Source organism: Drosophila montana, unplaced genomic scaffold (genome assembly GCF_035044405.1).
Source record: "Drosophila montana isolate Dmon_TW-CO22-7 unplaced genomic scaffold, ASM3504440v1 contig_2482_1, whole genome shotgun sequence".
Classification (NCBI taxonomy): Eukaryota; Metazoa; Arthropoda; class Insecta; order Diptera; family Drosophilidae; genus Drosophila; species Drosophila montana.
The window spans coordinates 365,283-389,706 of NW_026997352.1; the positions used below are offsets into that span (position 1 = coordinate 365,283).

Sequence of the window (24,424 nt, forward strand, 5' to 3'; positions counted from 1 at the left end):
GCTTATCACAATTGAAAACAATTCGAATTATGCTCTACACTTTAATCAATATTTGAATACAAATAATAGAGTCACGCACTTGAATGAGTAGGAAGTAGCTCTATGAAAATGGATAAAAAGATTTTAATGGTAATAGCCAGAAGGAGGTCTCCCGCACCCTATAAAGAATATACATTCTTAACAATCAATCAATCAATCAATCAATCAATAGCCGAGTCGATCTGGTCATGTCCGTCTGTCCATGGGTCTCAGGGACTTTTAGAGCTAGAGACTCAGCAAATCATCGATAACTTACGCCATCTTCAAGTTATCGATAGGAATCAATATCAACATCCTGCTCCTTTAGCTAATCTCGAACTTATAGTATTGTAGTATATCTTAAAGTATATGCCAAGAATTTGAGAAACAGACACACTTTAAGCGCTGCAAAGCTCTACAATACTTTAAATTTAATTTTCATAGATCATTTCCTTGCAGTTTTTGAAAAAAATATAAATAAAATTAAAAAGTGTATGTTAAAAGTGAAAGCTGAAAACAAGAAAACAAATATTTTTCATAGAAATAAAATTACATTCAATCGAAAATGAATACTCTATATTCTGGCATTCTAAATCCTAAATGTTGCCATTTTCCCATCTAAATATTCTAAGTTCTGGGCTATTAATTTCTAAAAGTTTCCATTTTCGAAAATAATTATTCTAAATTATGGAATTCGAAATTCTAAAATATGCCATTTTCGAGCACTTTAAAAAAACCTCCAAAAGCAGCGAACAGATTTTAAAAACTTCTCTATGCTTTTGTAAAAAGATTGCATACGTTTGGGCTTAAAATTTTTGGTTTGCCAACTTAATATTTATTATAATCTGTTAAACAGAACCCTTGACGGGTTATGTCTGGTGCGACTGAAAGAGGAATAGACTCTTCTATTGCTCTCCTTATCGAATCGATGGTCTGCTCAACTGATTTTCGAATTCGAATCGTAATGCTGGTGTCCGCATCCAATAAGCCAGATTTAATTGGAATATGAAAGCAAAATCATTTCGGCTCAGATCCGTTTTACAGCCGTGAAGCTGTTCGTAATTGCATATTGTTGGAATTCCATTTAAAAGCATAAAAAAGTAAACTACATTTCAAAGTGTAACGGCCCATTTTCTAAGCGCGTGAATTTTGCAGCCCTGAACTCATAAGCTCTATTGCAGCCCTGCCAAGTTCGGCCTTCGATAGTTGCATTATCGATAATATAAACCGTTAAATCGCATCTTCTAAAATGATTTGTTGCCGTAACACATATTATTAAGATAATTTTCAAAAATACTGCTAAATATGTATAAATATGTAGATTTGATGTGTTTTGAATAAATTAAGCTACTTAGAAATTAAAGAAAGCGTCTCACAACCTAACTAATCGGTGCTGTTTTGGGCTCCAGCGCTGGCGCAATTTCAATGCTCGATGGCTCCGGCTCAGTTATTGGGCTCTTTGACTGAACACTCTGTGCAACTGGAGGAGGCTGGGCTTTGGGCGCACGAGCGGGCAACAATAACATCTCCAAGCCGCCGAAAGGGGCCTCGACCAAAATGAACATGAAATAGGCCAACAAAATGGTAAAGCCAAAGTCATGCCAGAAGCGCAACATCTGCAAAAAAAAACAAGACACATTTATATATATGCACATTATAGATATATGGAAGAAAGCCCAGTAGATAATCCGAAAGATAACCCACCACTTGATAGTTGCTGAAGTAGGTGCTGGTGCGCGTGATGCCGCTATTGAGGATCTCGATGAGTATGTGCCAGATGTAGGCGCCGTAGGAGAGCTTCGACAGCGGCTGCCACAGTGGGCTGGAGAGGAAGCTGTTGGCCAATCCGCCATAGCCATATTTGCAGGCGAACACCAGCCAAACGAGTGCCAGGGGCCAGGCAATCCGTGTGAGCGTCACATAGAAGGCCTCATTAACGATGTGCAAGGGATTGCCATTCGCCTGATATGGATAGAGCGCGAACAGGCAGGTGAAGATCAGGCCCAGGCTGATGAGCCAGCCCAGCCAGACGGTCACAGGATTCAGCTTAACGGTTTTGCCGCGATTCACATGCAGATAATAGCCAAAGATTAGACCAATTATCCAGGGCGAGGCGCGCGTGTGCGTCGTAAAATATATCTCATTGGACATGCCACCAGAAGATCTATAAAAAATACAAAATATTTAAACAGTGCCCGTGTTAAGGAAAAGATAACTGCAACAATTGAGTGGCTGTCTAATTAATATTAGAATGTACATTGCAAGCAGCGTTGCCATTTGCGCGCACAACCAGGTGGCAGCACTGCAATTCTAGCAAGTCAAAATTCAAATTGCAAACTGGCATCACTGCATTTGCAACCGCCTGGCAAATATTTTAACAATTAACATTAAGATGAGTAATTGATAAAGTAATTATCGAAGCTCGAAAACCCGAGCGGGTTTAAGTAGTTAACAGCTATCGTTTCTTTGTTAACAGTGTTGCCATCCGTTAAAGTAATATCAATTGGCAGCACTGTAACGTTAACTGCCTGGCAAATAATGCCCTTAGGCTATATACTTACAAGCTGTAGCCCCGCACTACCATCATGCTGAAGAGGCAGGCAGCCAACAGCAGCATGAGCACCACAATGCCGGCAATGGCCTTTTTGCCCCACTTGTAGAGCGCAATCAGCAACAGGGGCGAGATGATATACAGCTGCATGTCCACGGCCAGATACCAGCTGTGGGGCAGGCACTGCAATGACAAAGATTAGTTTGAATTGATAGATTAATATTGGCACTTGTCACCTACCACCGTGTTGGTGGCATAGTTCTGCACATAGAGCAAGGTCAAGAACCAGTTGTTTTCGCAGGGCGCCGAGAGTTGACTAGCCAGGCCCTTGAAGAGCGGACCAGTGGCCAGGATGGGCAGGATTCTCATGTAGCACAGTATGGCAAAGGCCAGGACAGGCGTGAGGCGCAGATAACGATGCAGATACATCAGCGGCACATTCAGCTTGCCCTTGGTTCTGGAAGAGAGAAAAGTGAGGTTAGGTGTAAATTAATATTATTATTATTACTATATATCCTATGAAAATAAATCAATCATCAATAATTTATCTTTTGAACTTCATTGTCTAAACCAGATATCACATTAGTTCGATCTCTGAACCGAATTCTTTTTTAATTTGGGGGGTTTCCCTTGAATTGAATATGTGTATATGATAAAGTGTGTTAACCCCATGGTGTTAACTCGTTAATTTTAAATATAAGAGATATAATTTCTATTGAAATAAATCGAGCCCTGAACCGAATTATTTTTCAATGCGTGGGATTTCCCTGACTTGAATATGTGTATAAGATAAAGCTACCTTTCCATGGAGCTAATTTTATATATAAGAAATCTTTCGTTAAAATAAATGAATCATCAACAATTTATCTAAAGATTTAAACTTCTTCGCCTAAGCCAGATATCCCATTGAATCGAACCCTGAACCGAATTCTTTTTCAATTCGGGGGATTTCCCTGTATAGTTACCTCTCCATGGAGCGCAGAGCAACCATAACGACAAGCAGGCCGCTGAGAAAGTAGAAGGTGTCCACGGAGAAGAGGCCGTGCACAATGAACATGCTGAAGGGCGATCGATACCACTGGAGGATATATGGAAAAAGCAGATTAGTTTGGCCAATGAGCAATAGTTGAGGTTGCGTTCCAACCAACCGGTATGACATCCACCAGATTAATGTTGGGCGATACGGCTTGCATGAAATAGTCATGGCCGTAAATCACCCAGATAAGCGAGAGGCAGCGTATGCCGTGCAGACAGTCGATGACATTTGGATTCGTTTTGCTGTCCACAATGCGGAAGAGCGAACGCGAATTGGCACGTGCCGAGAACACCTTGACCAAGGCGGGCAAATGCTCTGGAAGAATGGGGAATGCCTCGATCAGAAAACGGAAGCAGCGGGATTATGCTTAGCTAGCTACTCACTCTGATCCGCGCACAGGAAGTAATCGTAGAGCGTGGCCAGCAGCAGAGCAGCGACCAGGACACACATGAGCACACTGTAAAGACATATCTGTGAGCTGGCTGGACGGATGCAGTGCAGCATTTGGCAACACTTACATGGTAAATATGGCCAGACCATCAAGGGACTCACGCTCCGCGGTCTGGCATTTGGCGTCATTGATCAGCTGCGTCTCGGTGCTCAGCTCAATGTTGAGCAGCTGCTTGAAAAACTGACGGAGCAGCGTCTCCATGTGCTCACCCGTGCAGCTGGCGGGCAGGCAGACAGCCGTCTGCACGCTCATCATGCCCAGGGCGCCGACATTGCCGCCCAACATGCTGGCCGACAACACTTTGGCCATGCAGTATTTGCCGCGCAGACTTTGGCCCGTGCTGGCCGCGAGCTGGTCCACCCTAATGCACTCATCAAAATTGCCCAGATCCTTCCGATTGCCATAGAGCATGCCCGCTGGCAAACGGCCCCAAGAGTCGATCACTAAGAGAGAGAGAGAGAGAGGGAGAGTTACAGTTGGGCGGTTACTGGTGCAAACAAATCTCACTTACTTCGCAGCGCCCAAATGCTGCCCGTTTGCACGCCCTGGCTGAGCATTGCCATCTCGGTCAAACACTGCAGATCCTGTTGATTGGGCAACCCTGCGCCAGGTGTCAACAGATCGCCGCTCGATATGTTTCGATAATAGTCGATAAACTCAACCGCCAGAGGGCGCAACTGCATCAGCCGCTGATAACGATCAATGTCCAGGGACTCGTTGGCGGCCGCCAGGACGCACAGCAAGAGCGTTAAGCCTATTTTATACATTTTCCACGGCTATTGCAGCTGTCTTTAATCGGATCCCGATCCGCTGCGGTGCCTTTTATACGTTTCGCGCAAGCCGCGATAAGATTTACCTGGATCTACTTTGGACTTAACAATATTCGTCAGAAGCTAATCAATAATCGGCCATTGATTAGACCACAGCGACAGACAGCACTCGCCGCGGCCTCGTCGTGCCGCCCGATTCGAAACCGACGCGTTTTGAATCGCGAATTGCGAATCGTAAATCGCTCACTAATTATTAACCGGTAGCCAATCACTTTGATTGCGGGAAAGTTGCAGAAATTGCAGTGTCCAGTGGCGTTCTCTTAGTCATATCAGCAGCAGGTTCAAGGTGCCAACTAGATGGGCTTAACTCCACTTTGTTGGGTACACCTGGTCTATGTGTACATCTCTGCTGCTTATGTACTCGATGCTCCCAGATGAAGTAATCGTTCTTCCACATAAAACCATTTTGATTGATTGATTGATTGACTGACGGCCTGACAGATTAATCATATCACAGAAGGTGTAAATTTGCATTTCATACAAAAGCTTTCACTTTTCACGAAGGTGAATTCTAAGCGTCTTTAGAAGTTCCATCCGTAAGCGTGGAAGATAGATGGAACGATTTTAGAAACATTTTTGTATTTCATTCTTGGCACGCTTCTTAAAAGTTCTTTGTAACAAGACATTTTTGAGAAGGATTTCACCTCTTTTGGCAAATCCACCTGCCTAGGTGAAAGTTGGGAATCAAGGTTGATTGAGTGGAAACTTAATATGTTGGAAAATCTACACAACGCAAAATCTTATTTATTGGAAAATTTACCCAACGATCGAAAAATGAAAATCGAGCTGATGTTAAAGTTCAAGACTTGGCCCGAGCAAGGCAAGAGAAGGAAATGATAGTCTATGATTTTGTATAACGCAAAGGTGGAGTTATCTAGGACAGCATAAAGTATATATATACATGTTCAATAGCCGATACGATGTGGCCAAATCGGTCTATTTGTCTGTCTGTCGATCGAAAAATTGAGTTTTTGATTGGACTAATTGTGTATTTTTCAGCAACTCCTCAAATATTTTGCAAGCCTGTAAGCCATATGTTAACAAGGTTATTCAAGGTTATTCAGCTATACCCCATAAATAATTTAAATATTTATAGTTTATACTTAACTATAGGTATTTAATAAGAACAATTAAAACGTGTGCTCAAATAAAGGCCATCATCGTGATGTGCCCGCACGTATCGGCTAATTCTAATCTAATCCAGTACTTAAAAGTTGTCTGGATGATTGAAATCAAAGTTTATTGGCCCAATAACAATAAGTCTGCCGAGCATTGGGATATTTCGGTCTGAAGTCCAGTCGACCTTTGAAGCCCGAGAACATAACCTAACCTAACTTTATATTTATACTATTATTATATGTATGTATTATTATCATAGTTATAAATTGTATTATTTTTATTAATTTTTTTTTTGTTTATTGGAATTGGCTAAGTCGAATACACAAATTGGACTCAATTAGTAGAATAAAATTATATGCTCTTTCGGTATGCTAAACCTTAGCTATCTAATCGAAAGATCGGAATTGGAATACCCGTGTTTCTGTGAAACTTGAATTTCCCATAAACAAAACCAATTCCAACTAACTCAACCAACAAAACCCAAATGGTCAAGATTGCCTTTTTGTGCACACACGATGATTCATTCGAATGCTCAGCGAAAACAATATTTACTACTAATAAATATATATATTCGTTAAATATATATATGTATATATGCATAAAATGTTACACAAATCGGATTTTTGTAATCTTATCGAACAAGGCCATTAATTTCCTTTGATAAAGTCAAAGTGCAATATTTAAAGTGAAGTCAGTTAAAAACGAACCTAATACAATGCTCATATCTAAATAATTGGCTACTTAAGTAGTTTGCTTTGTTGATAAACTAATTTCGAGCTGTTTGTTGTTTACATAGGAATTGCTGGAGCTGCCCAACAAAGCTTCTTGGTAACTGAATGTTCTTGATAAACTTATGTTGTAAACTAGACTATCGCTGCTTAAAGCCGATCATAAACAATATTGATTAGTCTGAAATTCTAAATGTAATAAAACTGACATAAAACTCACAATTTTTACCTTATGCAAGTCGAACCACAAAGTATAAAAAATCTCGCAAAGCATTCTTGATCCGTCTTACATTCATTTTCAAACATCTTTGGACAAATTCTCTCAAGACATATCAAACTTTTCGTAAAATCAACCCGACTTTACTCAAAAGTTTTATGATTTTTAGGCTCTGAAACTGTAAGTTACATAGGAACGACTAAATCTTGGCTAAAATTGTGATTTATATTTTTGGTTCTTCATTCAATTGACTCCTCAACTACTTTTAATATATGAATTAAGAAATTATAACGTGTGGTATTATGGGTACATTTAAATTTGAAAAACGCGCGCCAATATAAAAAGCATTCAATTTTAAGGCGCCGCAACCAGTTATCGATAGCTGCGATAATCGATAAAAACAAATCAAATTAAAAAATTAATTCAGGGTAGTTTTTTTACAGCTAGAGCAACAAAGCTCTGTGAATAGTGACGTCATCTTGTTATGTCTATCATATCTTGGCTGAAAAACACTAAAAAGTTTACTCCTTGCAGTTGTTATGTTAACTGTTCATTAATGCTTCGATTTCAAGTCATGAAAATTTTTATATATATTTATTATTTATATAATTAGCGTGATATTACCGGTGACCATTCTGTTAGCCACTAAGCAACTCTGCAGCTACCATTCGCGTGTGCACGCGCCATGCAGCTCTGTGTGTATTGAGCAAAGAAGAAGAATATGAGAGCTGACAGCTGTCAACTCGCTTTTCCTTTCTTTCCGGTCTCTGCTCCATAGAAGACGCAAAGTACGTGAAATATATAAAAAGAATCTGTAAAATAATTGCGAATCCGCCAAAGTGTTTAGCTAAATGAAATTGCAGTGAATGCGCTGTGAAACGCAACAGCTGTCAATATACGTGTTATGTGCATATTTATTGAAGTTTGCCAATTATTTTGACATTTAAATGTCGCACAGCGTCTTGTCAACAAGACCCGAACAAACTGAACAACAACAACAACAAGACAAGTTCTAATAAGTTTATTTTTTTTATCTTTTTGTTTTCGTTGCGTGCAGCATGTTCATGCCAAAGGCTCATCGTGTCGCCATTTATGAGTACCTCTTCAAGGAGGGCGTCATTGTGGCCAAAAAGGATTTCCATGCACAGAAGCATCCCGAACTGGAGTCGATCCCCAATTTGCATGTCATCAAGGCACTGCAGTCGCTGCACTCGCGCGGTCTCGTCAAGGAGCAGTTCGCATGGAGGCACTACTACTGGTATCTGACCAACGAGGGCATTGAGGAGCTGCGCAGCTATCTGCATTTGCCGCCCGAAATTGTGCCCTCCACCCTGAAGCGGCCGACACGCTCGGAACCGCTGCGTCCACGCCCAGCGGCCGGTGGACCACGCGGCCCAGCCGATGCCTCCAAAACGGGCGAAGATCGTTCTGCCTACAGACGCGCCCCCGGCGGCAGCGGTGTGGACAAGAAGGGTGATGTCGGACCCGGCGCCGGTGAGGTCGAATTCCGTGGCGGCTTTGGACGTGGCTCGCGCAACTAGACAGCGTTTTTTTTTATCAACTTAAATTTAAACGAGTTCCAGCTTGGAACTAACCCAACAACAAAAACAAAAAATAAGAAAACAAAATTGTGTGAATGTTTTGTATTATGAAGCAGAAAATTGCAGCAATGCAACACGACAAATTATAAAGCAAGCGCAAAGTGAAACAAGAATTTTATTCGTCTCTTCTTTTTTTGAATGGTTTTTTGTTCTCTGAAGTTGCAAAAGTTTTCGCGCGCTTTTTTCCCTTTTTAAGCCCAGCTCTAAAGCTGAGCGAATCGGTTGTACAGTGGACGCTCGCAATGGCGAACACGCCTTGCTGCCAGGCTGGATGCTAATTTCCGAAAAGGATTCCGTTTTCCGACAGCTCTTGCTTTAAAGGCCTTCCAAATGGCATCGTAATTTTGTAAGCAGGCGGCTACGAGAACGTAGTGCATAGATATACTTGATATTGTCGACCAGCCGAGTCGTTATAGCCATGTTCAACTGTCCTTGTATGTTAACTAGTCTCTGTTTTAAAGCTATCTCTAGATCTAGCTCCAATTTTTACTATATATGCATATCACAGGCTGGCTGCAAATTTAGTTTTTATAAGGAAAAGTGTTCGAGATATTTTTATCATATTTTATAAAAAACACTGAAGCTTAGTTATATTGTAAAATATATCTGTCATACGTCTCCTAGGGTATTTACTGTGCGGCATTCCGTAAATAGTTTCTCTTTTGTATATAGAGCTTTATAAAAAGCACCAAAACCTCAGTTCGAGTGCGCCTAGAACCGGTTTCAAGAACTGAAACCAAAAGCAAGGAGTTGGAATCCAATTTAAGAGCGACCATTGCAATTGTTATTACTGTAGAAGATATTTACAAGCTATCAATTCCTTTAAAAAGTACTACATCCATTAGCTAGCCAGGGATTTGAACTCGAATGCTCTACTCTTTGAAAATTTGGTTTGGAATTGTGCTCCCCACACGGATCGGAAATAACTCACCTTGGAAGAGTGCTAAGAGAAGAGTACAGTGAAAGCTGCCCTGAGTGGCCGCATGGTTCCAGTTGCTTTGTCCTACTGAAATGAGTCCTCTTAAATGATGCATTGACTTATCAATGAAAAGGCGGAAACTAGAAATCCTTACGTTAATTTATACATATATCTAGGCATATTTTTGATAAACTAACATTGGCTTTAAATGTTTACAAACTTTTTTGTATTTTCGAATCTAAAATTTTACGTTCAAGCATTCAGTTTCAGAGCTGGAGAAGATGCTGAGGAGCAGCTGAATCGAAACCTTAAGCGAGACCGTATCCTAACGCTTAAGAATAGATTTTGTTTTGTTTTCACATTTATATTTGAAGGTATTACAAAGATATTTTCATATATTCAGTTATTTTATATCAATAAATAAAAGTATTTAAATATAAATTGAAACTTTTAGCCAAAAGCTGGCCTCATGAATGTGGATAACCAGGTTGACCGAACCTTTAAACAGTTCGCAGTAAAGTTAATAAAAGTTCATTCGTAAATGTAGGAATTTTTTAAAACTGGACTGAATTGGCTTAAATGTTCACCAAAAGTGCGGATTCCTGCTCTGAATGTCAAAGGAAGGGCGAACAATTAGTGCAATTAGTTCCCAGGAAATTCGATACTCGATAAACAATCAAGAAAAATGCCAGCAGAAAAATAATAATTAAGCTGACTGTTGGGCGTTTTATAATACGAAATCGAGCCCGAAAGCCTTTCCAAATATTTGCACAGCCATTGGAAACCGGAGCGTAAACAAGTGGAGAATTTCGCATGGGGCTTACCAAGAAGCACAGCTGCACGGACACTGAACTCGGAATTGACAATATGTAGCTTAATGAAAACTAAAGCAACTTTTCATTTATATACAATTTGTTTAAATAAAATGTACACTTAAGCTAAAGCGTAAATGGTATATTATTTAAATATATGGGGCATATTATTTAAATATGTGGACTATCGACGCTTTATGGAGACTTTGCCCTTGGCCAAATGCGACATGTTGATCTTGAATTTGCTTTCATTGGAGCGCTTGACCCAGATCTGTGAAGAGAAATGAAAAAGAAATGAGTATAAACCAAAGTGCTTTAGTCGCGAATGCCAAACCAGGAGATACCCTGCACCCAAGCTGTCGTTACAAGTATTCTAGCTTCCTTCTAAACATACATAGATTCAATGAGCTGAGTCTAGGCAAGGAATAGAAAAACAAATATTGTGGATCTGTGTATACGATGCGAGAGTTTAGATACTGACTCCGTGTTATTCCCAAGCAGAATGCGGAATAAGCCTGATCTGCCTGGGCATTGTAAGAAGCAACGTGTCAAATTCTCTGAGTTAAACGCGTTTAGACAGACAGACGAACGGACTAGAGCAACGCTTCGGTGGAGGCTAGCCGAAACCTTGAATGGAGCCGGAAAAGTCGGACGAGTTCTTTCTTTCTTTTTACTCTCTCATTGGGCACAGGGTGTAAGTAGGCTAAAAGATTGGATCGGATATACGCACCACCTCGTTGCCAATGGCTGTGATGGTGGCCGCAAACTTGTTCATATCCTTGCCCTCAACATAGATCTGCTGGCCGCGACAGAACCAGCGGCGCTCGTAGAGCAGCTTGTTGTCCTCGATGCGCGTCTCCACATAGCTATTCGAGTCGGCCAGCAGGTTGTGTGCCTGCGGCTGCTGTTGCTGCTGCTGCTGCTGGGTGTTTGTGTAGGAGCCCATGCCGTTCTGCTGCAGCGGCATCGGTTTGCCGCGCTGTATCATCTTGAGATCCGATTCGATTTCCTTGTCATCCAGCTGGTAGACCAACAGCTGACCGGTGGCGGGTTTGCGTCGCTTCTCGATCACCGGCAGCGGCTCGTTGGGCCGTCGACGCAGCTTGCGCGTCACCGTTGTCTTGATCTCCATGGAATCGTTGGTCAGCTCCAAGCTGTAGCGTTCATTTTCAATTTGACGTTTGCGATCCTCAAAGTCCGCTATTAGATTATCCTTGAGATCCATCATCTTCTCGTCGAACTCCTTTTGAGCAGCCTTCTTCTCCAGTATATAGTCGCGCTCCACGCATTCGCGCATATAATCCTTGTAGATCTCGTTGAGACGTCGACGCTCCTTTAGCTGATTGTCCAGCTTGCGCACACGCTTCATATATTCGGGATGTATCAGCTGATTCAGCTCCTCCAGTTGCTTCTGCAGATTAATTAGCTTGTGTTGGTACATTCTGCAAAAGAAAAAGAGAACATCAGTTGAAATTGTCAGTAATTCTATTATATTGTCTATGTTTTTATGAAAACAAAACTATTGGCCCTCATTGATTGATTGATAATTGATTTTGAAAATCACTCCACTCACTAGTGGGGAAAATAGGCGGAAAATGTTTGTGTGCAACTTTTTTGTTAACCTTCCGATCGGCCGATCGATCTGCTAGCTTTTTTATATATTTATATATATCACTTACTGTTCCTTAAGCTCGCTGTTGCTGCCAATGATGTTGTTGTTGTTGTTGTTGTTGTTGTGGCTGCTGATGATGATGTTGTTGTTATTGTTGTTGTGGCTGCTGATGATGTTGTTGTTGTTGTTGCTGTTGTTGGAAGAATTGCCGTTGGTTCCGCCATAGCGATGCGGACTGCGGAACTCCGTTTCGCTTGCGTCGTCAGTATCTGGAATTGTGAAACGTTCCATGGTTGAGAGTCGACTGCGTTTGGTTTTATTTTCATTTCGTAGATTTTGGCGGACTGGCGGCCTTAAGCCCTTGCCACCTCCGCGGCAGCCAGCACCGCCTCTTTTACGCTTACCTTCTTCGCTGCGTTCATCACCAATCGACTCGTCGTCGTAGTTGTCGCCCGAGTACAGCGTGTAGTAGGCGTTCATTTTGCTTAGTGTATACGACAGCTTAACTGGCAAACAATAAACACTTTTATCCTAATATTTTTTAAGTTTTTTAGTAATTTTATTGCAATTGTTTATATTTGTTGCGCTGATAATGTACATACACACACAAACGCAGGTCAGACAGCTAAAAAGTGTTGCACAGTGCAAAATGCACAGCGTTGCTCCGATTTAATCGATAATTCTTAACATGTTTTACAACACTGTATATCTAGCACGTAATTAAATGCAATGCGCAGTGTGACCAGCTTTATATTTTTATTTAAATTAGTGCGCTAGATTTGAATTTACTTAAGCCGAATAAATGAATGAATAGATGCTTAAAGTCCCAAAGGATGATTTTGAATGCACAAAATAGGTTTAATCAAGGAAACAAAATGCAAATAGTTTAACAGCACTAATGCGTGCACTTACAAACTAACTCTTACAAAAGTTAAGAAAAACAATGATCGAGAACATTCTACATAACATTTATATATATATATATATATATATATATAAATATATATGTCACATCATGTGTGATTCATTCTATACTATTATGAATGAATATACGACAGATCCAATGGTATAATGTTTCTACCCACAATTAAGAGCGCCCACATTTGTATACATATATAGTTTTTAGTGCTCATTTGTATTATTTCGAAATATTTCAGTGCGCATAAGGAATGTTTGAAGTTATGACAACACAAATATGCCAACATCTGTACACACATAGATATTACATATTATTGTCGAAACACTTTTAGTTTTGCTTGCCAAATGCTGATGCTTTGCCTCTGCCCCAGCCCCTGCCCCAGCCCCTGCCCCGCCCCTGCCCCTGCTCCCGCCTTGTCCGCTGACACATACGTATTAAAACGCTGTCGTCAAGCGTTGACGCCCACGCATAAGATCTATTTGCCTTAGTTGAATAATTGGCGTATTATACATCAGCTAAAAATTCCATGCTAAATCATCGCCAGCGAATTTTGATTGATTTCAAGTTGTCCCGGCATAGGGCGAGTGTGCGGAAAATCAGTGGAATGGCATGACATATACGAAATGTATAGAAAATTGTGGTTAAATACCTATGCATGCGGGTGTCTAACGGCCTACAGTGAAATCTCGACTAACGGACGAGCTCCTATTGGAGCACACTTAATAATTTAACAAAGTTATATTTCAATAAAGTAGAAGAACAATTTCCGATGTGATTTTTTGAATCTAAAATAGAAAAGTTTTACTTTAACCTCTTCCAAGCCATGCAAAATAATACCTTTAGATATTTTGGTTGACATATCGTTGAAAAGATCATCTTTCATTAATCTCAGCAATGGCGGGTGTTTACTCGAGGCAGCTTTTACTGTATTTAAGTATATTCATAAATCTATATGAGGCAGATGCAGATGAACATTCTCGACGATGCTATGGGAAATTTGTTTTTCTTAATTTCAACGTTATACGGTTTTTCGCTTCGAATATTGCAAATGCACACACACACGCACAGCATGTACAAAGGTGTGTGTTAATGCGAGCAGCACAGTCTTAGCCGAGATCGAGATCTTTGTCGCCTTCAAGGTCGACAATTTCGATGAAAATGAGTTTATTGTTTGGACAGAGCGGCATTAACGGCCGCGCCGCAGCATCCATGTGGGCGCTGCCAAGATGATTGTTATTTTATTTTTGTAATTCATGATTGAATTTATTTTATTAGCCATATTTCGTTCGACTTGTTTTATATATGTCTGTTTTTTTTTTTTTTTAAATTCGTGACAACTGCTTAAATATTTCAATATAATATTCATAATTGCGCCGGGAGGCTGATGACTCCGGCGCAACGTTGCCACACCGTAAAAGGACAAGCCCGATATCGCTCGATATGCTGCTGATCGCTGCTGCACAATGTCATCGATTACTCATCGCGGTTTCCATTTGTTTACAAACAAATCGAAACGCTGCGACACGAAATATTAATGGAAATGTGTCGCCAACGTTGCCGCCCACGTGTTGTGCGCGAAACACAAACACGCACGCACACGCACACACACACACACACACAAACGCATGTATTTAGAACGTAAACCACATTGCTGGAACTTACAAAGTGGCTCAAAATGTGTCGTTCTTTGCCCTAAAACGGCAAGCGTCAATTAAGCTTTAAACCGGTTGGCATTGCCGTTACCGGTTACACTTCCACCCACAATGTGATCTATGCACAAAAGAGACAACTTCCAATGGCGGCAGCAGCCACATAACTGTTTGTCTATTTTTAGCCGCTTGCAGCTATTCGATTTGTTTATGATACATACATATATATGTACATAAATATATTATTATAATTTCTTTTTTTTTTGAAATGCATGTTCATAAATTTAATGTCATGTTCACATTCGCAACTAACTAGCTAATTGCTTTTGATTATAAAAAATGTTTAACATAAGCAAAAATTCCAAAAAATAAACAGTTTTAGTGAAATATATATAAACAATCATAAATTTAGCGGCTGAACGAAAAAAAGTCCTGTCTTTGCCAGAAATTTATCTAGCATTGCGGTGCAGTGCGCCTGTAGAATACCCTTCTCTATGTACGAATACTGTGAAAGTTGTTACATAAGTAACCAATATATTATTTAATATCAGGTAGGATTATAAAGATATAAAAAATAAGAATATTTGTATTTAACCTCAGTGATAAAAATAAATGTTTATAATTTGCTATTAGTTTCAAGTTCTCTAGCTATCATTTAATTTCTGCTCCAATTTTCATACATTTTCTTTCTGTTAGAAAAGTTTTTCGTCGGTTCAGGCAATGTTTTTATGATATAACAAAAAAAAAAAAAAAGATTGTGGATTTCAAATGGTTTGCCTTCTAAAGAAGATGTGCGCTCAAATACGACTGTCGAAGAGCAGTCAAAATATGTGGGCAACAGAATAAAACCATTTGTTTTGCTTATATTCGAACAAAATAAGTACGTATTAGTAGAAGATCGTCACAAAATGCATGACTAAATCGTAACAGACTTTAAGGTAGGGCACTCACGAGAGAAACACTTGAAAATGTTTTGCCTCACACTACACTTGCAGGCCCACTCACGCTCGCACATCGCAAGTCATTCACTTGCTTTTTGCCGGCCTGAGAGAGCGAGCGCGGTCGATGGAGAGAGCAAGTCGTGTCAATGTGTGGGTGCAAGTGCGGCCACTCACTGCCATGTTGGCTTCACAACGCGCTCTCTCTCGCTCTTCCTTTTCACTCACTGCTGTTCTCTTTGTGGTTGCGGCCGCGGTGTGGCGCCGCGCTATAAAAGCGTCCACACGCCGAAAATGCAAAACAGTCAAACAGAAAACTTTGAAACGCGTTGAATTGTGCGACACGAGTCAATCAAATACACACACACATACATATATATACAAAACAATACATAAAAAGAATACATTGTGATTTTTTTTGGTTCTGATTAGAAAGTGAATATATATAAACGCACACACAAGCACAAGCTGACCGAGTCCAATTGGAACAAACAACAAGAAAACAGCGGTGCGCGTGAAAACAACCCGAAGCAAAAAGCAGAAGAAGCAGCAGCGGCAGCAGCAAGCGCAAGAAGTTTTTTTAGATTTATCTAACACACACACAAACACAAAAAAACAAAAATGGCCGAGGCTAATAAGAGAAATATTCCCATCAAATTGGGCGACTTCAGCGTTATCGATACGGAATTCAGCAGCATACGCGAACGCTTCGATTCCGAGATGCGTAAAATGGAGGAGGAGATGGCCAAGTTCCGTCACGAGCTGATGAACCGCGAGGCCAATTTCTTCGAGTCAACCAGGTACGAGTCCAATTAGAAAATGTGATGTCCAATTGGAATGATTGTATATGTAGATTTTTAACGTGTTCTTGAATGTGTGCGTGTGTGTGAGAGTGTGCTCGGATCTTGTTAACATTGTTTCTAGCCAGGTTATTTTGCACCGTTTATATAGATAAGGTTCAGGTCTGAGAAATATCTTGGTCTTCCTTTCATAGCAAAAGAAATAAGCACGAATTTAGCTGAAGATAAAACGTTAATACATAACTGTAGATAAAAGAGTGTTGGCTAACGTCTAACCTTTAAACATTTGGCGGCACAGCATTCAAAGCAGCGAACGAGTTTTTTATACCATGGAAATATCTTAATTGAAATTAAAAAATTATAAGAATGCTTAAGATGCATTAACACAAAAGAAAAGAAAATAAAAAAAATGTATAGATTTCAATTTGAAACGAAACTTACTAAAAATGCAGCTATAATACATTCATACTCAATTATCGACAGCTTTAAAAATAGATTAAACAACTTATTCAAAATAGTAAAATTTTTAAGTCCTAATTTGCTATCAAGTTGAAGATTCCGAAGAAACAAGAAGAAGACAGATTATGTTGAACTATACCAGATAATGAAAACGATACTCAACTATAGTTTTCATGGGAACGTTACGTGCTGTTTAGGATATCCCGAAATTTCCATCTAATAATAGATATGCCATGGCTAGCAACATCATCTTCGTCATCGTCATCATCATCATTATTATCATTGGCACCGACAGAATGGCTGGATTACGTACTGGGGCTAAGGCCAAAACACATCGCCGAATGCCCCAGATACTCGCACACATTTTCTTGCCTTAGCAAATTGTTTTTGGGGGGAATGAGTCACTTTGGTTTTTCATGCCACAACCACCCTTCCCCCCGGCTCTCACGAACACGGCCACTAAATATGTACATGTATACACATATACATACAAACGTTTTCCATTTGTCTCGTCTTGAGCAGCGGCCACCGCACACATATCGCGCCCATCCCATGGTGTTCTTGGGCCACTCCCCCCCGCACCACTTGCGCATATTTTAAAATTGCTAAATATTTTCGAGTCTTTTTTTTGTTCACTTGATCACTTTTTGGCTGTTTTGCCAGCAGAAGATATATTTATAAATATGTATATGTGTGTACATACCTACATATTTAATTGTTGTCTCAGAATGCAACTCTGCCTTGTAACGGTAACCCATGGTTGCATTTAGAGAAAGAAAGATGGGGAACATAAAACAGATTTCAGCACACGTTATGAGATGTGGCGTAACGGAATTTTTTTCTTCGTGCAGCCGCAAAAATCTGGCATACTTGCCAGATACACGCACACACACACACGCGCGCGCATGCAGACGTGAATATAAAATTCAAATATTTACTAAATAAACAGACAATGTGAAGGCGGCCGTTAAAATTTGAAAGAAAACAAAAATATGTACTAAGCACAGCACACACACACACAGTGTGTACACACTGACATGGCACGCACACACACAAATACATGCATGCTGCGACTGCGAAGAGCAAAATGACGTAGCCACTGTCGCCGTCGCGGTTGCGCCTCGCTGGCCTTTCCAATCTGTTTGCGGCGGCGGCGACGACGGTCGCGTCGCGTGGGCGCCACTTGAGGGCGAATTCGAAAATCATTCGCTGCGAGTGGTTTTCAGTGCCTTTTAACACAGCTTCGGCCATGGGCAATGACATAATCGAAGCGATTTGTTGTTGTCCTCTGTTTTGCGTTGTCTTCCTTCATTGCATTTGCATGCGCAACAGCAACAAAAACTCAACGAAACTTTCTAAGCAAAGTTTAGGACAGTTAAATTTACCGTTATATTGCGTGCAAAACCAAAGTTTTGTCAAACTGCAATTAACCAAAAATTTGCTTTTGTTTATTATGTTTCGATGGGCACCAAAACCCATGGCAATGCAGCCGAATGCGCAAAAGCTCTTGACAGCGTCCAAATGTCGCTACGTGTGTGAGCCATTAGAGATGGGGGCTGCTGGGGTGCTCGAAGCGATGACTCAATACCTCAATTTGCTATTGAATATTGGTCGTGCCTGGGCCCTGTCGTAGGGCCCACAGCGGGACAGCTGCTGTTAGCTGAAATTAAATGAAATAAAAAATATAATGAATTGTTTGGCGGCTGTTTAAAAATAACCGATCACGTCATCGTCATCTGGCTCGACAAACCTAAACAAAAGGCAACTAATTGATTTTTTTCTAGTATAGCCATAGTCAATGCGCATGCACTACAATAAAGACCGTCTACATTGTACGTACATAAATACATACATATGTACATATGTATACAAGATCCTGACATATCATGTAAATTCGATTTATTCACTTTTGATTAGGCCTAAATGGTACTTGGCTAAATTGAAACTGTCGTTGCCTAATTGTTTGACTTTCTATACGATTCCAGGGCGATTTATTGCCCAACAAACAACTAATTTGTTTTGCAATTCTATTGCGGGCGATCTGCCAATTACATGTAGTGTATATCAACAATGCAGTCTGGCTAAAAAAAAAGTGGTTGACGGGGGGACGATTAGCCACGTTTGTTTATGCAAATAATTTATTGAAAACATGTCTCGACTGCAACATTTCTAAATATGTATCTATTTACTTGCACTCGCTATTACGACTTTAGCGTAAAGCCTTTTACGGCGAGATTAAGTACACACACACACACACACACACACACACAGATTGCGGCTGATCATTGTGCTATATCATAATTTTGAACGGAACACATCTCTCTCGATTTATTAGATAATGTACGAATTGCTACTGTAAACAATATAATTGAATTTAATTCACATGTGCGTGGGCTTAAATGTTCATGTACCACTGTGCACAGTATATGTGTACATATGTACATGTGTATATATATTAAATGGGCATATGTCTGTTAATTTATGTGTTGCCAACTTATTTAGCCGTGTGATGCAACTGATGCTGACGATAATAAGCAATAGCCAGATGATATCATGCAAATTTTTAGCACAAAAGTTTCGTAAGCGGCTGCCTGACCTGTGCGAGAATCGATGACACTTGTAATCGTTATTGTTGTTGTTGCCGGTGGTGATCAACAGCAATTGGCTATCGATTAGCATTCGTCAAGTTTTTTGTCATTTTTGTTGCTGTTGTCGACTGCACTCGGCTTAACGACAGCGTCGCCTCGTCTGACACTTGATACACATACGTACAGCCTCTTCTTCATACTTTTTCGTTCGATTTCTGCGCGCAGAGCTTCTTTTTTTTCAATAACAATAACGAATAACGAAAAATATGCATGACATCATCAGCGCCAGCGCGGAGCAAGCGAGCTGCAAATTTGAGCGTGTGCCGACGTCAAGTCGCTGTCGGTGTGTAAGAGAGCGCCCATACGTATGGGTGCCTGTGTGTGTGTGTGTGTGTGTGTGTGTGTGTTTTGGCTAGCCAGCGGCAAGTTAGCTTCAGCGACTGCTGTTCCGGCAGGTGCTACAACTGCCCGTCGCCCGCGCGTCCGTGCTGCTGTATTAGCGTGTAACCAATAGCCAAAAGTTCGAATTAACGGTTTCTACGATTAGTCACACACAGAGGCAGGGTAAGCTTTTATTTTGATTGCTTGTTATTGTTGTTGGTTGCATTTAACGGTTGCACGTTGTCAGCAAGGTCGGCTTCGGGCACGTTTCCAGTTGCCAGCCAATGGCACGCTTATCAGCAGCGACTTGCGTGTGTGTGCGTGTGAGTGCGTGCTTATATGTTTGTATTAGTTTTGTATAGCGTGCGTGGTCAGCGCTCTCCGCTGGCAATTACGGTTCATTGGTCTGCGTTGCTCAAATTTAATTTGTGTGTGTGTGAGTGTGTGTGTATGATACCTTTTTTTACCCATAAAAAGTACTAAATGTACAGTTCAATTATTAACGAAAAGCTCTATCTAATATTATATACATACATATATCTCTATCTCTCTCTATTTCTTTCTTCCTGTACAACCTTTACATGCTGCTTTGGAATATAAAATCAACCGCAATTAAAATACATACATATTTATCTCTTTATTACAATAACAACTTTCCTCTCGAAAAGCTCTACTAAAAAAACAACAACTACAACCAGGTATTATGCTCTATGAAAATGACAATTTTTATGGAAATTCGTTTTGTGTACAATCTTCAGTTCAGTTTCTTTTTTTTTTGTTTACATATATGTACATATGTGTTATTTGTAGACGCTAAAATCAATATATTACGAAAATCACTGACGCATCGTTAATAATATACACATGAATGCACATGTGTTGGTAAACACTTATTTAATTATTTATTTTTTTATGTACTTTGTGCACACTGTTGACTGACAGATTCGTGTGTTGTCACTTGAAAAAGTTTTTTAACAAATTCATTTTTGAAAACTATGCACACTCACACATAATATATGTATATAATGCGATTGTGTGTATATATGTGTATACACAAACATAATATGAATACACACATTGTATGTGAAATATTCGGCAGGTGTTTCAGAATTTATTTATTGCCTCGTTCTTTGAAAGTTCAATCAACTTTGAATAGAATATGTTGCGTAATGCACACATCCAACTTTTCCAGCACTTTAAAAAAGTCTTCATATAGAATAATCGCACGCAATTATTTCTCATTTCCCTCTCTCTCTCTCTCTTTCTCTTTTTTACCTGGGCCATAAATTCAAAAATCTTGGCACCTTTGCCAAATTGTGTCTGAAAAAAGAACTGAAACAAATTAAAGTAAAAAAGTTGCTGACATGGAATTTTGATCGATTGTACTCAGGAGAGCTATAAAATAAATAATAGATTTATGAAAAGTGTAATCAATGAAGCTTAAATCTGAGGATCTTCCTTGCATGAAAACAAAGAGAGAGAGAGAAGGATTACATACTTCGTGGCTTCTGAGATATTTGCTCTCATGTGCGTGAGGAAAGGAAAATCTCCACTTCAGGCACATAAAAGATCAGACCTATGTATATATATACCTATATATATGCTTACTTAGGTTGACATGTGAGCCATCCCCTTCTTGGCCCAGCTGCCTTAACAAATTATAAATAAACTCTGCTCCCGAGCGGAAATCCGAGCTATTTATAAATATGTTAGGTTAGTTTGTGCAGCTGTAACTGTAAAAATGCGCGGCTCAGCTGCATTTTCAGTTCCATTTGAAGCGCCTTTGGCAGCGGTTTTAGCTCCAAATTTAAATAAAAATACCAATTTCCAAAACAAACAATAAAATGGACGCATTTACACGCACTTTTCACAAAACTTTCCGCACAACAACTACAACGAAAACTACCTCAAGGTGTCAAATTTATGATTTGTATCTAACCTATTTATTTCGATATGTTTCTATTTTCGTGTAATCAACTCAACTAATTCTGGTTCCCATACATTATCCTTGCAGCTCAACGACAAACTCGGCGCTGCCCTCACGAGTACCTAAGCAACAGAATTATGTGTCGGACATTAGCTCGCCCTTGATACAGGTACGTTATATACATTCTATATAATTGCCCTAGAACATCCATTAAATTCGGATTTGCTTTCTTTGCAGGATGAGGGCGATAGCAAAGTGCTGAAGCTGCGCTTCGACGTCAGCCAATATGCGCCCGAGGAGATCGTCGTCAAAACTGTTGATCAGAAGCTGCTGGTAAGCTAACTAAAAATAATATATACTTATATATATATATTTAAAGGGCAGTTATGACAGTCGTAAGTCTTCAAAATGCAGAAAAACAAAGCATAAACAGTTTCTTCATAGCTTACCCTGAACCTATTGAAAATGGGTAAGAAGGGTTTAATTGTATTGTGGAACTCTGACAGGCAAAAGGAGACTTTATTGACCCCCATCAACTGGCGAGTCGATCTAGTCATATCTGTCTGTCTATGAAGGTGACAATCTGAGAGACTTTACCAGCTATATACCTGAGACAATAAACTTGGCATATAGACTATATATGCACATAGTCGGAATATTTCATATGTCCATTAAAAGTTCATCGAAATTAATCAGAAGCTTTTTTCAGTCTGTTACATTCAGTTGCACAAAATCAAAATATCCCTTTTACTCATATTTGAGAGTATTTTCTGTGTCTATTTTCTTACTTGCTAGAACTGCTCATTAAAATATATATATATATATGTTAAAAAGTAAAATTACATATTTCTGCTGAATAATAATTGGTTATTTTTTGCTTATTTCAGGTGCATGCCAAGCACGAGGAGAAATCAGACACAAAGAGCGTTTACAGGGAATACAATCGCGAATTTCTGCTGCCCAAGGGCGTTAATCCCGAGTCGATACGCTCGTCCCTCAGCAAGGATGGTGTCCTGACCGTGGACGCGCCCTTGCCAGCGCTCACTGCCGGCGAAACCTTGATACCCATTGCGCACAAGTGAACAGCCAGAGACGTTCCTGCCTCCCCGAGAGCAGCTGGGTAGCATCTTCTCCACCACCAGCCCCGCACTAAATCGCTATCCACAATATCAACCTATCCCCAGGCCAGCTATATGCAACAGATCCCCAGCGTATTTCTAGCACCATACTAAAAAATCACCGCAGTTTCCCCGAAGATAACTTTGGGTTCAACAAATAGAATTCAGAATTGGCCTAAATTATTACACAATGTTTTTTTTTTTTGTTCTTGCTAAAAATATATAAATACTGACTTACTACTCATACTTAACTGTAATAACTTAAGTGTAATGCAAATTATTATTAAATTTGATTAATTTAATTCATATTTATAATTCACGCAATTAAATGTTATTATTTTCTTGTCGTAGTATTGCCTGTTTTATATCTCATGGGTTTAAGGGAAGGGCTATTATTACTATATTTCGAATACACTTTCAAGGAATGAGGAATGTCGCTCAGCTTGAAGCCATCATGGGTGCAATAGAACTTTTCGGTGGTTCAATTCACGCATTGAACGAATGCCTCGCCGAACCTCGAACTAAAACTAAAGGATATTACATTACATTATTCCAGTTTTTATTAGAACAATAATATATATTTATTTTAATAGAGGGTTCAAAATAGGCTCTTTTCGAAACCGGAATTTACGATAATTTTCATTTAAAAATTAATTCTCAGCCCGACTAAGCCCCAAAGCATAGTCTCGAAACTCACTCGAGTTATCCAACCCCATATTTGATGTTAGCTTATTTTTGGTAGACATCAATATTTAACCCGCAAATACAATATAAAAATACTAGCTCTAGAAATGAGTTATTTTTTGGGTAATAGGGGAGAAGGTATCCCAAAAAATGAAACAATTCTTCGCACTGTAAACAACAATAAATTAACGATAGCCTAAATACCAAGTTTGATTTATCTAGCTTTTATAATTCGCTAGTTATGCTAAGAAAACCCAAGTCAAAACGAAGTATGGAAGATTATACACTCAAATTTCAAGTCTCTAGCCCTAGAACATGTCAAAGTCGACTCAGCTCGTCGTCCTGTTCAGGAAGTCCATAAATACCCAATGGAATCGGAGATGTTTTCATGTGCTTGTTACATACATTTGCACAAATATTTTATATACAATTGATCTAGAGGCCAATCCATGAGCAAAGAGCCAAACCTCGTGAAAATCTGATAAGATTTGACCGTGGTATGGCGGTGGGAAATTTTGACCTATGTCTTTTTCCACGATTTTGACCAAGATTAATGTTGCCAGATTTATATGTTAAATTGATCTAGATGTCAAACCATGAACAAGAAGCAAAACCTTATGAAAATCGATTGACATTTGACCGAGTGATGAGAGTGGGAAATCTTGACCCATATAGAATATTGATTTTGAAGTGAACCAGGTCGAGCCCAGAATTTCATGGTTTTTTTTTTTACTGTAAAGCAAAAACCAAAAGATTTGCAGAGAAGTCGCTTTGGTCAAACTTTTTTTGAAGCTCGCTGATGAATTCGTTACTCGTAGTTTATAAGATTTTAAAACAAAGTGAAGATTCCTTAGCCATGTTTACAGCTTCCTAAGGACCCGCTAACAAAAGAATACGTTCGAAACTCTGGACTAATTTGTGTTTGATTGGTTCCAAGTTGATGCACAACTCGTTTACGACCCGTTGATTTTCTTGCAGCTAAAAGGGAACTTAGTTACTAACAGATTAAATCTATATTCATTGAAACTTAGCTGGGTGCACAATCTAATATATATATGTCCAGGTAT

At 39.7% G+C, this 24,424-nt stretch overlaps 4 protein-coding genes across 5 annotated transcripts; 2 read left to right on the forward strand and 2 right to left on the reverse strand.

Annotated features, from left to right (window-relative positions):
- Window positions 1–1,268: 1,268 nt before the first annotated feature.
- On the reverse strand, window positions 1,269–4,846 carry LOC135428577 (nose resistant to fluoxetine protein 6). The gene is made up of 9 exons (XM_064682643.1): window positions 4,568–4,846; window positions 4,124–4,499; window positions 3,989–4,062; window positions 3,718–3,920; window positions 3,535–3,647; window positions 2,810–3,026; window positions 2,580–2,752; window positions 1,723–2,182; window positions 1,269–1,634 (listed from the first exon to the last, which is right to left on the reverse strand). Exons 1-9 carry the CDS (start codon window positions 4,821–4,823, stop codon window positions 1,398–1,400), a joined length of 2,109 nt encoding a protein of 702 aa, XP_064538713.1. The 5' UTR covers window positions 4,824–4,846; the 3' UTR covers window positions 1,269–1,397.
- Window positions 4,847–7,580: 2,734 nt separating this feature from the next.
- Window positions 7,581–8,664, forward strand: RpS10b (Ribosomal protein S10b). Its single transcript, XM_064682678.1, has 2 exons — window positions 7,581–7,738; window positions 8,008–8,664. The coding sequence occupies exon 2, from the start codon at window positions 8,009–8,011 to the stop codon at window positions 8,489–8,491; it is 483 nt and encodes a 160-aa protein (XP_064538748.1). The 5' UTR covers window positions 7,581–7,738; window position 8,008; the 3' UTR covers window positions 8,492–8,664.
- Window positions 8,665–10,146: 1,482 nt separating this feature from the next.
- On the reverse strand, window positions 10,147–12,506 carry LOC135428581 (sin3 histone deacetylase corepressor complex component SDS3). The gene is made up of 4 exons (XM_064682648.1): window positions 12,299–12,506; window positions 11,962–12,163; window positions 11,013–11,724; window positions 10,147–10,553 (listed from the first exon to the last, which is right to left on the reverse strand). Exons 1-4 carry the CDS (start codon window positions 12,372–12,374, stop codon window positions 10,467–10,469), a joined length of 1,077 nt encoding a protein of 358 aa, XP_064538718.1. The 5' UTR covers window positions 12,375–12,506; the 3' UTR covers window positions 10,147–10,466.
- A 3,195-nt stretch (window positions 12,507–15,701) lies between these two features.
- LOC135428582 (heat shock protein beta-1) lies at window positions 15,702–23,023 on the forward strand. 2 transcript variants are annotated; one of them, XM_064682649.1, is made up of 5 exons: window positions 15,702–16,200; window positions 20,297–20,326; window positions 21,643–21,724; window positions 21,793–21,888; window positions 22,443–23,023. In XM_064682649.1, exons 1-5 carry the CDS (start codon window positions 16,022–16,024, stop codon window positions 22,635–22,637), a joined length of 582 nt encoding a protein of 193 aa, XP_064538719.1. In that variant the 5' UTR covers window positions 15,702–16,021; the 3' UTR covers window positions 22,638–23,023. The 2 variants fall into 2 exon arrangements, with proteins under 2 accessions (XP_064538719.1, XP_064538720.1); XM_064682650.1 differs by lacking the exon at window positions 20,297–20,326 and having other exon boundaries at window positions 15,706–16,200.
- The last annotated feature ends 1,401 nt before the right edge of the window (window positions 23,024–24,424 follow it).